This window comes from Bos indicus x Bos taurus, chromosome 24 (genome assembly GCF_003369695.1).
Source record: "Bos indicus x Bos taurus breed Angus x Brahman F1 hybrid chromosome 24, Bos_hybrid_MaternalHap_v2.0, whole genome shotgun sequence".
NCBI classification, from domain to species: Eukaryota; Metazoa; Chordata; class Mammalia; order Artiodactyla; family Bovidae; genus Bos; species Bos indicus x Bos taurus.
The window spans coordinates 7236928-7249142 of record NC_040099.1 but is presented as its reverse complement, the minus strand read 5'-3'; the positions used below and the strand labels follow the sequence as shown (position 1 = coordinate 7249142).

Sequence of the window (12215 nt, the reverse complement as noted above, 5' to 3'; positions counted from 1 at the left end):
TTACCTTACTAGCGTGTGAGATGAGTGCAGTTGTGCGGTAGTTTGAGCATTGTTTGGCATTGCCTTTCTTTGGGATTGGAATGAAAACTGACCTTTTCCAGTCCTGTGGCCACTGCTGAGTTTTCCAAATTTGCTGGCATATTGAGTGCAGCACTTTCACAGCATCATCTTTGAGGATTTGGAATAGCTCAACTGGAATTCCATCACCTCCCCTAGCTTTGTTTGTAGTGATGCTTTCTAAGGCCCACTTGACTTCACATTCCAGTATGTCTGGCTCTAGGTCAGTGATCACACCATCGTGATTATCTGGGTTGTGAAGATCTTTTTTGTACAGTTCTGTGTATTCTTGCCATCTCTTCTTAATATCTTCTGCTTCTGTTAGGTCCATACCATTGCTGTCCTTTATCGAGCCCATCTTTGCATGAAATGTTCCTTTGGTATCTCTGATTTTCTTGAAGAGATCCCTAGTCTTTCCCATTCTGTTGTTTTCTCAGCAATACTGACTTTTAAGAAACTATCCCTTGACTTTGTTCTGTTAGCGCAAGAAGACCACCCACAGTTACACGGAAGGTTATTAAAGTACCCTGCCTTTTCCAGTTCTGCTTCTATCAGAGGTTGGGTTTTCTTCTTCTACTTTAAGACAACATATTGTAACACATTCAGTGCAAACACCGATGAGAGTCCAGTTGTCTTAATATAGTCGGATGGGAAAAGATTTACAATCATGTAAAACAGTGCCTCTTCTCTCTGAATTTTAGTTCTTTGGGAAAACGTATCTATTTTTCTTGAAAAGTGGTTTATGTTATCGTGTAATGAGTACATTGTCATTTTAAATGAATTAATATTTTTAAATCTCAGTTTTAATTTCTAATGTAATAGGGTTTAAAAAAAAGCTTTCAGATTTCCCAGAGCAACTGACTATTAAGAAATGATTTCTGTATAATCTACATAGACAAGAGCTTTTTGTAATCTTCAGTAATGTTTAAGAGGGCAGAGAGGTCCCGAGACCCGAAAGTTTGGGAACCACTGACTTAAGCGCTAGCACGACCAGCAGGGCCGCTGTCAGAGGAGAAAATGTGTGTTTTGGCGCCAGCAGCTGGCTTTAAGGTCTGGATCTGCTGTTTTTCCTAGAGGCAAGTTATCTAATCTGTTGGGGCAAATTTTATCTCTCTAGTTTCCTTACTTGTAAAAATTGACAGCAATAAAGCTGTTTTGTTCGTTGAAGGTTTAGGTAGTTGTTTTGATGTTGTCTTTTAAAAGTTTTTTCATTAGGTGTTAAAATGCCAAGCTTGACTACCACCACTCATTTCTTTAAAAAGAGACTGTGAAATTATTTGAAGATATTATCTTCTGCCTGGGTGGCGTATTCACATCTAAAACTTCCCCTTGAACCTTTATGCACATTTTCAATGTGAACCTTTATTCACATTTTGGGTTGGCCAAAAAGTTTGTTCAGGTTTTCTTGAGAGCGCTTATGGAAAAACCCGAGTGAACTTTTTGGCCAAGCCAATACATGTGTAAACTTAAAATTTTACAATTAGAAAAGCAGTGAAACTAATTCAGAACATTTACTTAGGCATGATGAGACAGATGGTAGTCCTATAAAAAGATGGCATATATTTTTGGAAGTGCAAACAGAAAAACAGATACTCTTAAAAATTCCAGAGTAATCTTTGCCTAGAAAATGAAAGGAAAAGATAAAAGACCATATGGCCTGATAGAACTTTGTGTAGTTTCTCATGTTTGGGATTGAATTTTGTTTATTGAATGTTATTATTAAGTTGCATATGGATTTATAGTTGAAAAAAGGAATTGTCATCAAGTGGATAATTACTAAGTAATTTTACTGTAGTTATCAGTCTTGTTTTCTGTGAAATGGATGCGACAGTGGGAAGCAGAGACATTTGAACCACAGACCTGGTAGTTAGTGTTAGTCGCTCAGTTGTACCTGACTATTTTCGACCCCATGGACCGCAGCCCACCAGGCTCTTCTGTCCGTGGGATTTTCCAGGCAGGGATACTGGAGTGGGTTGCCATTTCCTTCTCCAGGGGAACTTCCTGACTCAGGGATCGAACCCGGGTTTCCTACACTGCAGGCAGATTGTTTACCATCTGAGCTACGAGGGAAGCCAGACCTAGTGAGGGTGAGTTAAAAACGATACTTGCACATTCGAGTCAGTTACTGATTCTGCTGCTGAGGCAGTTGAATGCATCAGCATCAAGTCGTCTGTCACTGTCACCTTTCCTTTGAGGGCTCTCGCTCAGTTTGCTTTGTTGTTTATTCAGCAGTTATCTGTGGCGTGCCTTCTTTGGGCCAGATCCATGATGGGTGCTGGGATAACACGCTGAGAAAAAAATGGACACTAGTCTCTGCTTTTGTGTCAGTTATAGCCTTCTGGGGTCATAGGTATTAATCAAGTAATTATACAAATAGATGTAAGCATACATCCCAGATGGAAATTCGAAGCTGGAGAGGTGTGCAGTGTCCTCAGATCCCCTAATTGGAGGATTTCACCTAATCAGGAAGAGCAGTTTATACTCCCTGAGGAATTGACAGATGAGCTGAGGTTCAAAGGAATTAGTCAAAGAGGAGAAGGAAAACAGAAACAGTTCAGGTCCAAGGAGCAGTATGTTAAAAAGTTCTGTGTTGAGTGAGAATATGGTGAATATGAATGGAGCAGAAATCACCCAGGACAGCCAGACAGTGTAGAACTTTATTGACTGTGTTAAGGAGCTGTGTAACCTTTCCCTATGATGATGAATTACCTCTTGAGGTGAGGTGAGAGGGAAGTGGAGGTGGGCGGGGTGTCTGATCACCATACCTCCTGGGCTCCTGCCACAGTCCTGGATGCCTGGGACACGTCAGTGAGTGGAAGAGGAGAGGGTAACAGAGAGCCTGTTAAAGCAAGACACTTCTGTTGTCCTGGGTAAGAAGGTTTTGTGGTGTAGCCTGAATGGCATGATCAGGGCAGGTCTCATCGAGACAGTGACATTGGGAAGACTTGACCGAAGCTGGGGGCGGGGGTGGTTGTATGACGTTTGCAGCCAGCTCCCAGGCCCTCAGTGGCAGCGTGTTTACAGTGTTCTCAGAGCACCGGGAGGTGAGTGAAGAGAGCCCGGGAGGAACGGGGTGAGGACAGGAGCCTCAGCCCCTGTTGTCCTTCACTGAGGGAGCTGAGAAGCTGTTTCAGATTGTCATTGTCCTGCAGCAGGGCAGGCAGGATATGGGGAGACCGGGGTGCCTGTGGGCAGGATCAGGCAGTCCAGATCCTGCTGCAGATTCTCTCCTAGTCAGGCCTCCTTTCTGCATCGTGTTCTGGATCTTTCTTCATCTTCTGGACTTGCTCTTCAGGACTTAACCTCCTTGTTCATCTCTGAAGCTTGGACTTACAGCATGTGGCACGTGCCATGGGTGTTTTCCCTCCAGCCCTGGGACGAGTCTGTGTGTGTTCCTCGCTGCATTAACTGTGTCTGCACACACACGTTTCTAGTGATTAGTATGTCTGTAACTGGTGGACCTAGAAGGGTTGCAACTGCAGCTGTTTCCTGCCAGAACTGAGGCTGATTAATGTCAGTAAAATTATGTCACAAAATTGGGACGTTATGAAGAATTACTTGCAAATGGAAGTTAGCTGTGAATAAAACCTCTACATGCAATTGACTCACATTTGAGTCTCTCCAGTGCTTATATGTTGAACTTGAGCTCTCCCTGCCCATCCATTGTTAGAAAATTTTAGAGGCAACATGGCCTGCTGGGGAAGCTTGGATAGCCCTCCCTGAGAGCTCCAAATGACTCCAGGCGATTGTTTTTAACATTTTAATATCTTACATTTTATTCAGAAATGGTTTATCTGTTTTTCAGATGAGTCAGTTTTCCATTACGGCTTGGCAGAGGATATTGACTGGTTCCCTGTGCTCTGTGCCACACAGTAGGGCCTTGTTTATCCGTTATGTATGTAACGATTGACATCTGCCAACTCCAGCCTCCCAGTCTGTGCCTGCCCACCCTCCACCCACAGGCAACCACAGGTCTGTTCTCTGTGTCTGTGAGTCTTTCTGTTCCACAGATAGGTTCATTTCTGTCATATTTTAGATTCCATGTATGTGTGATATCATACGGTATTTGTCTTTCTACTTCTGGTTTACTTCACTTAGTATGATAATCTCCAGTTGCATTCACGTTGCCACAGATGGTGTTATTTTGTTCTTCTTTAATGGCTGAGTAGTATTCCATTGTGTTTATAAACCTCATCTTCTTCACCCATTCATCTATTGATGAACATTTAGGTTATTTCTATGTCTTGGCTGTTGTGAATAGTGCTGCTATCAACATAGGGTGCATGTATCTTTTTGAATTAGAGTTTTCTCTGGATATGTGCCCAGGAGTGGGATTGCTGGATCATATGGTAATTCTATTTTTAGTTTTCTAAGGAACCTCCATACTGTTTGCCATAGTGGCTGTACCAATTTGCATTCCCACCAGTGGTGTAGGAGAGGGTTCCCTTTTCTTTGCATCCTTTCTGCTGCTGCTGCTGCTGCTAAGTCACTTCAGTCATGTCCGACTCTGTGCGACCCCCAAGACAGCAGCCCACCAGGCTCCCCCGTCCCTGGGATTCTCCAGGCAAGAACACTGGAGTGGGTTACCATTTCCTTCTCCAATGAATGAAAGTGAAAAGTGAAAGTGAAGTTGCTCAGTCGTGTCTGACTCTTGGTGACCCCGTGGACTGCAGCCTACCAGGCTCCTCCGTCCATGGGATTTTCCAGGCAAGAGTACTGGAGTGGGGTGCCATTGCCTTCTCCGCACATCCTCTCTAGCACCTGTTATTTGTAGAGGTTTTAATGATGGCCAGTCTGAGGAGTATGACCTGGTACCTCGTTGTAGTTTTGATTTGCTTTTTTTTAATAATAGAGAGCTGAACTAACGTTTTATACCATTCATAGAAAGCCGATGGGGCCTGACCCACTAGGTCAAGCTTTAAGTGTAGTGGGTTTACCTGCTTGGGTTTGGGAGATGTTAGGGTAACACTCCAGACACACCAGACATAATCCATTTTGGATACTGAGTCATTGATCTAGTTTATCAAGAATTTGCTGGTTTTCAGTTATTATTATAAACGGTACTTTCTTTACAGCATTCCTGTTTTGGGGGCTAAACATGTTTGTTTTCTCCTTGTATTCACGGCCTCTAGTTTTATGGATATTGGTAATTAAGTTTTCTTAATCTCTGTAAATTGATGGTCGGTTTTTTTGGTGGACAAAATTGGATTTGTTGCTAGTGAGCCAGAAAATGATCACTTAACACAGGGAGGTTTTTGTTAGTCTTCACATCACCATTTTCTGCCTGTTAAGACTAATAATGCAGTTTCTCCTACTGTGAAGAACTGTACTTGTTGTTACAGGTGTCCCCTGCAGGTGAAAGTGCCTGTCTTGGGAGGTCTGGGCTGGCGGGGCTCTGGGATCATGCAGGTGGACAGACCCTGTTCTCAGTAGACTCGTGGCCATGGAGGGCATGTCTAGGCTTTCCCCAGATAACTTGTCACAGATTATGGACTTCCTTTAATTCATTTTTACAGCTGTTTAAAGATTTAAAAATACACCTAGGTTGTTGAAGAATCGGTTGGGCTTGTTATGGACGTGGTGCCTTGTTTGCTGAGTGTTGGATGTCTGCAGGACACAGGCTGGTGGCTGGGACGGTGTGGGTCATTGTGAAAAGGGCGACTGACTCAGGAAGGACAGGCACGTGGACCATAATTAGGGTTAAATCAAAGCGAGGTGCAGGGAGAAAAGGATTAGGGTTTGTTCCTGAAGCACTATCACATGTCGGTCAAATAGGCAGTGTTCTACTGTGCTGCGTGAAATGGGGAAAAAAAATCTGTCCAAATGGAGCTTGCCTTCTTATACTTAGGCATCCTTGTTCAGAAGCTGAAGAATTAAAACTAAGACTTGTTGTGGAGACCTTATTTAATGTGACCTTTTAAATTTTTTTTTTTTTTTTTTTTAGACAGTGACTCTAGAGGGGTAATGAAGCTGGGAAAACGCATGGATGCAGCCTCGCCTGCAGCCTGCCCAGATGTTCGCGGATAATCTCCCCGAGAGAAATTGAGCCCCTCGGATCAGGTAGCTCGTCAGAATGAAGAAGATCAGCCTTAAGACCTTCCGGAAATCTTTCAATTTGAGTAAGAGCAAAGAAGACGCAGAATTCATGGTCGTACAACAGCCAGCACTAGCCGGCGACTTTGGCAAAGAGGAGTCCTTGTTCGGGAGCTGCTACGGGAAGGAGATGGCCGGCTGCGAGCTGCACGGCGAGGACGAAAAGGGCGGCGGCGGCAAGAACCGGGCCAAGAGCGAGAGCCTCATGGGCACGCTGAAGAGGCGGCTGAGCGCCAAGCAGAAGGCCAAGGGCAAGGGGGGCGCGGCGGCGGGGGGCGCGGCGGATGAGGACACCTTCTCGTCGTCGTCGGCGCCGCTGGTGTTCAAGGATGCGCGGGCGCCGCGGCCCATGCGCTCCACGTCACTGCGCAGCCACCACTACAGCCCCACGCCCTGGCCGCTGCGGCCCACCGCCTCGGAGGAGACGTGCATCCGGATGGAGGTGCGGGTCAAGGCGCTGGTGCACTCGCCCGGCACGGGCCCGGCTCTCAACGGCGTGCGCAAGGACTTCGGTGAGCTCCGCCCGGCGGCCGAGCCCGCCTGCCCGTGCCCGGAGCCACCCGCCGCGCCCGGGAGCCCGGCGCCTGTGGCTGGGGACCTGCGCCTGCGTCTGGGCGAGCACGTGCCTGTGGTCCTGGGCCTGCTGCCTCAGGACTACCTCCCGTACACCGTGCCTTTGGACGGCTCCTCCCCGATGGAGGTCTCGGCCGTCCCGCCGCCCCCGGCCGCCGGGGGCCCCTGCCCCGCCCGCCGCGACGAGGACGCCGGGCGCCCAGCGCCCGAGCTCTTCGGCGACCCGCCGGTGGGCGGCCTGCTGGCGGGCCCCGCGGCGGGGGTGCTGCCGAGCCCTCGGGGGGGCCCTGACGACGGGCCCCCCCTCTCCCCGCTGCTACCTCCGCTGCAGACCGATCCGAGCCAAAGGACCTTCACCGGGCTGGCCGGCCCGGATGCCCACGCGGCCGACAGCGTGCGCTGCCACTTGAATTTTGACCCCACCTCAGCTCCCGGGGTGGCCAGGGTGTACGACTCGGTGCAGAGCAGCGGCCCCCTGGCGGTGACCAGCCTGACGGAGGAGCTCAAGAAGCTGGCCAAGCAGGGCTGGTACTGGGGGCCCATCACGCGCTGGGAGGCAGAGGGCAAGCTGGCCAACGTGCCCGACGGCTCCTTCCTGGTGCGGGACAGCTCGGACGACCGCTACCTGCTCAGCCTGAGCTTCCGCTCGCACGGCAAGACCCTGCACACCCGGATCGAGCACTCGAACGGCCGGTTCAGCTTCTACGAGCAGCCGGACGTAGAGGGGCACACGTCCATCGTGGACCTAATCGAGCACTCCATCAGGGACTCGGAGAACGGCGCCTTCTGCTACTCGCGCTCGCGCCTGCCGGGCTCCGCCACCTACCCGGTGCGGCTCACCAACCCGGTGTCGCGCTTCATGCAGGTGCGCTCGCTGCAGTACCTGTGCCGCTTCGTCATCCGCCAGTACACCCGGATAGACCTGATCCAGAAGCTGCCCCTGCCCAACAAAATGAAGGATTACCTACAGGAGAAGCACTACTGACAGGACCGCAGCCCGGCATCGTGCACTTTGGGAGTGAGAGAGAGAGACTGAGATACAGTTTACAGACTCTTCATCGCCATCAGAATCTTTTGCTGCCATATTCTTTATTTCAGTTTTATGTGTAAAAGAGTGTCCAGTCCATTTAGGGGTGGGGAACCGTCCGCGAGGTGTCTTGGGTTCATTTTCGTTCTTTACAAAAGGGAAGTCTGGAGGTTTGAGGAGGTGTGAAGTCTCTTCCATCAGCGCGCAGAATAATCACAATGTGAATGATCAGATTCTCCTTACCACCCACCCCCAGTCCTTTGCTGCTATCCACTGTGATTTTATGCATTAAAAGCACATCTCATGTGTATCCAATCCTGAGTAAAGTTGAATGAAACTTGCAGAATGAACCTGTTATGTCTCTCTTTCAATGGCCCATCTTCAAAGATAGTGTTGAGTCAGCATAGCTATGTGATTAATCACAAGAGTTTACACCGACACTGAAAATGATTTTTAATTTCATGCTCTACAAAGGTTTATTTACAATTGTGAACTGACATAACCTTGGGTAATGGAAGGCAGGTCTGCGACATATCTTTCTGCCACATTTGTTTCTAAATTATGTTTGAGGTTGTGCTGTCTTTTGGTTCTGAGAAGCTGGATTTTTCTGTTGCCTTCATTTTCATCTTGTGGTTTGTCTGTTTTTAATAAATGGCCTTACATTAAAAAGTTGTAAAGAAATGTATACCACCAATTTAAAAATTGTTGCCTTTTCTGTCATTAAACTCTGGTACAAATTGGCATAACGTATAAAGACCTATGGAACTAGAACTATTAAAGAAATTCTTAGATGACCTTAGTTTCCTGTGATAAGCAATTTTTTGTTATCTATACTTTGCTCTGGTAAAATGTTTTATCTGTAATTTCTTTAGCTTAGACAACATTTTCTTGGGTGAACTTGATGTAGAAATGCTTTTCATAAATGGACTAGATCCTCTTGCAACATTAAAGTCTATATAGAGTTTTAAATTGATCTGAATAGAAAGAAAATGTTTTAAAGTTAGGTTTATATTTTTCTTTTATGTATTCACCATTAAAACGTGCTAGATTTAACACTTCCTTCCCCCACCAAAAAAAAGCAACAAAACCAAAAAATCCCAGTGACTTTAGTTTAAAAATTGTGGAAATTGTGGCGCACCGTGTAACAGAAGTGTTAATACCGAATCAGGTGTGTGCATTTGCCTACCATATATACTGCCATTTATCCATAGGGTTTCTATTTTTTATTTAGCCAAGTCTTAAGTAAATTAGCATCACTAATTTTTTCATCTCTTTTGATTCAGTCCTTTGCGGGGTGAGGGTAGTATGTTATATCCAATACTTTTTAGTTATTTTGAAATGCAGTGCTTATTCACTGCAGATTCTTTAGTGTTTTGAAATTGTTCCATCCAGAAGATGTTTCTAGCTACATAACTTTAAAGGAAATGTTTCCCCTTCCAATGAAACATGTAATTTAAGACATTTCTTCCTTTTCCTATCTCTTATCCTCATTAAAAAAAACAAACAGAGTAAAGGTCTTAGGTCAAATTTAATAGCTTTGTCATCCAGACATATCAGTATCCCCATTTTTTTTTCTGTTTTTTTTTTTTTTTTTTTTTTAGAGTCAGCTGAGAATTACCAAGAAAAGGCCCAGTGTATTAATACCTGTGTTATGGTATTTGACTTAAAGGGGAAAAGGTACTTAATTTTGGTGGAATGTTTGATTGTACCTTGTTGCAAAGACTCCTCTTTCATTTTCTGATATGTTTTCACCTAATAAGATTGAATATGGAGTATACTGTAATAATATAATTTAAGTGTTCATTATAAGCTATTTGGATTAAGAACTATTACAGAGTTGTAAACTTGTTATCAAATTAATGCAAGACATTTAAACTATTTTTTTGCAAAACTATTTATTTTTAAACAATTTAAAATATATCTAGGGTGAGTTAAAAGTCCCTGTGCATCTATATTAGATGGCAGGTATTGTCACAGAGTCACTGTGTGTTAATAATAAGTGTTGAGATGGCTTCTCCGTGTTTCTAGAAGCATTGACATGTACTCTTTGTGAGACCGTGGTGCACAGAGGTCTTTGGACTGCCCTGAACCCTGTCTTATGTGGGCATAGCCTGTTCCCCACACCTTCTTCATGATAACCATGTTTTTAAGATTGAGCCATTTGGTTTCAAGTTAAGATCATTCTGATTTCCATATAAATGTCTTGAAAATTGTATTTTGTGTTTTTATGGAGGGCAAGTCTTGATACTGTTCTAATTCAGAAAGCCAATTCGTAGTGTGCTTCTGTATGTTCATAATATAAAATTCCTTTAAGTAAAATGCCCTATTCTAATCCAGTTTCAGATTTCTAGGGTCTGATAGTGTATCAATAAAAATAAAAGTGTTTGCAAAGAAATCATTTACAAACAGAGAGGAATATCACAATGTTTTTTGCTTTTGTTTAGGGAACCATTTGGCCGAGGCAGCACAACATAATGTGAGCAATTGGCTTTATAGGCTAGTAAAACGGTCTGGTTAAAAATGGAAAGGAGAAAAAGAGAAGTCTTCATCCTGTAGTTTTTGTGCAGGTAGCATTTGGGTGAATTTCTGGATTCTGCTGAATGGTGGCTTAGATGACATGGATGCTGCTTGTAAGTGATTTCTTCAATGTTTGCTTCTGAAAATCTGAGCTCAAGGCAAGAGAAAGAACACAGGAAAGCTGTATCCTTCTGCCGTATGAAATGAATCAGAGTTGCTTTTTATCAAATATCTCATCCCAGAAACATGATGGAAGCCAGAAGCTATTTCCAGGCTTCCTAGGACACTATTGTGCTTTTTTTTATTTTTATTTTTTACAAATAATAAGAAAGCATAGAAAGTACTTGAAAAAGTCTCCTTTCTCTAAGGAAAACTGTGCCCCATTTTGGTGCAATAATCTGAAAATTTTAGAAGGTCAAAAAATGTCACAGGAAACGATCATAGAATTTAAAATAGTTTTTAAGGAAACCAGCTACACAGGGCAACCATCTTGCTGTTAAAAGAAATCATGCCAAAAGGCTAAACCATTGGAATATAGGAAATATAACCCAAGTACAATATACAGGATAATTTCTGAGCCAGTATTACTAAAACAGGATAAAAGTTACTGACATCTTCAGTAGGTTATATTCAGTGTCCCTGCTAGTGCTACCAGTCCGAATCTCTTTCTTAACAATGCTTTCAGAAATGCCAATTTTGATCATTGTACAGTTCCCATTGTATATGAGAGAGATTTGCTTTATGAATGATTCAAAATAATCCGTTTTAAATCTTCATGGCTTTTCATCCAATGTGAAGTCTTAATTTGAAATCACACTACCAGCAATAGACAGTTACGTTGAAAACTCTAATAAGGAACACTTGCCAGTTCCATAAGTAACTTTAAAATTCTAAAACAAAGATTGGTACGCTAGTGATCACAAATTCGGTTTAATACTTTTTTAATCCTGTAAAGATTTTTTATAAACATCCTTTTTATTAATCAGTCATAACATGGCAAATGTGTAGTTGCTGTTTCTGAAAAGTGATCCAAGCTCTACTTCCAGAGATGATGAAAAATTCTTATAGAATTTTGTACTAAGTATACGTGTTGGGTTAAAGAAATTTTATAGTCGTCAGAGTGCCATGGAATTAATACCTGCAATCCAGATTGCTGTAGTTTACACTTTTTCTGTATGTTTCGAATCAGGTGTGTTCCATTTGTACTGAGAACACCACAGAATGAATTATCCAAAGTCCATTGATTTTAATACGTGTTTTGGTTTGTAAACAAACTATAGTAATTTCTTGCACATTTTTGGAGATTAATCGTATAAAGAATTTATGTATCTGCTTCTAGATACAACATGTAAATAAAAATTTCGTTCACAAGATCTGCCTTGTGGTCTATTTAATAATCAGATGCAGAGTTTGACTTGTAATTGGTATAGGGCTAACTAGATTATTTCTGGATGTCCCATAAACTGGGCAGAGACTGGAGGTAGGGACCAACAAGTTTTAGTAAAACAGGAAAAGTGAAATGGTGACGGGGAGACAGCCAGTGTTGCTAATATCCTAAAGCCTTCAGCACAAAGGCTGGAGCCAGTTGGCAGAACATTGCAAAACAAAGACTAATTAAAATGAACACAGTAATAATAAAACTTCTCTTAACAGAATGTTAGGCCAAATGATAAAAAATGTTTGGATTTTGACATTTAAAAAATATGCCCCTTATTACTTCATGGTATTCAATAGAATCAGCTGATTTTTCTGTAGGAGTTACTTAAAAATCCTTTCATAGACAATGATATCTAATAGCCACTGAGTTGCCTTATATGTTTTGAAGTTCTTAAAATACCACATCGGGTTGAACGTTCACTTGAAAATTTGTCGTTCAGTTACGTTTTAACAGGTCTTTTATCCTGGCTAATACAAAGATAAAGTTTTAAATGACCTGGTTGAGAATATA

At 43.4% G+C, this 12215-nt stretch overlaps 1 protein-coding gene across 5 annotated transcripts in view; it reads left to right on the top strand.

Annotated features, from left to right (window-relative positions):
• Positions 1–11640, top strand: part of SOCS6 (suppressor of cytokine signaling 6) — a 36020-nt gene extending 24380 nt beyond the window's left edge. For 4 of the 5 annotated variants that reach the window (XM_027525659.1, XM_027525661.1, XM_027525658.1 and 1 more), the window contains one exon: positions 6002–11640. In XM_027525659.1, coding sequence (XP_027381460.1) covers positions 6131–7708 — 1578 coding nt within the window. In that variant the 5' untranslated portion in view covers positions 6002–6130 and the 3' untranslated portion in view covers positions 7709–11640. Of the gene's footprint in view, positions 1–3862; positions 4030–6001 lie in introns of all 5 variants that reach the window. The other variant, XM_027525660.1, reaches the window with a different exon arrangement.
• Positions 11641–12215: the final 575 nt, after the last annotated feature.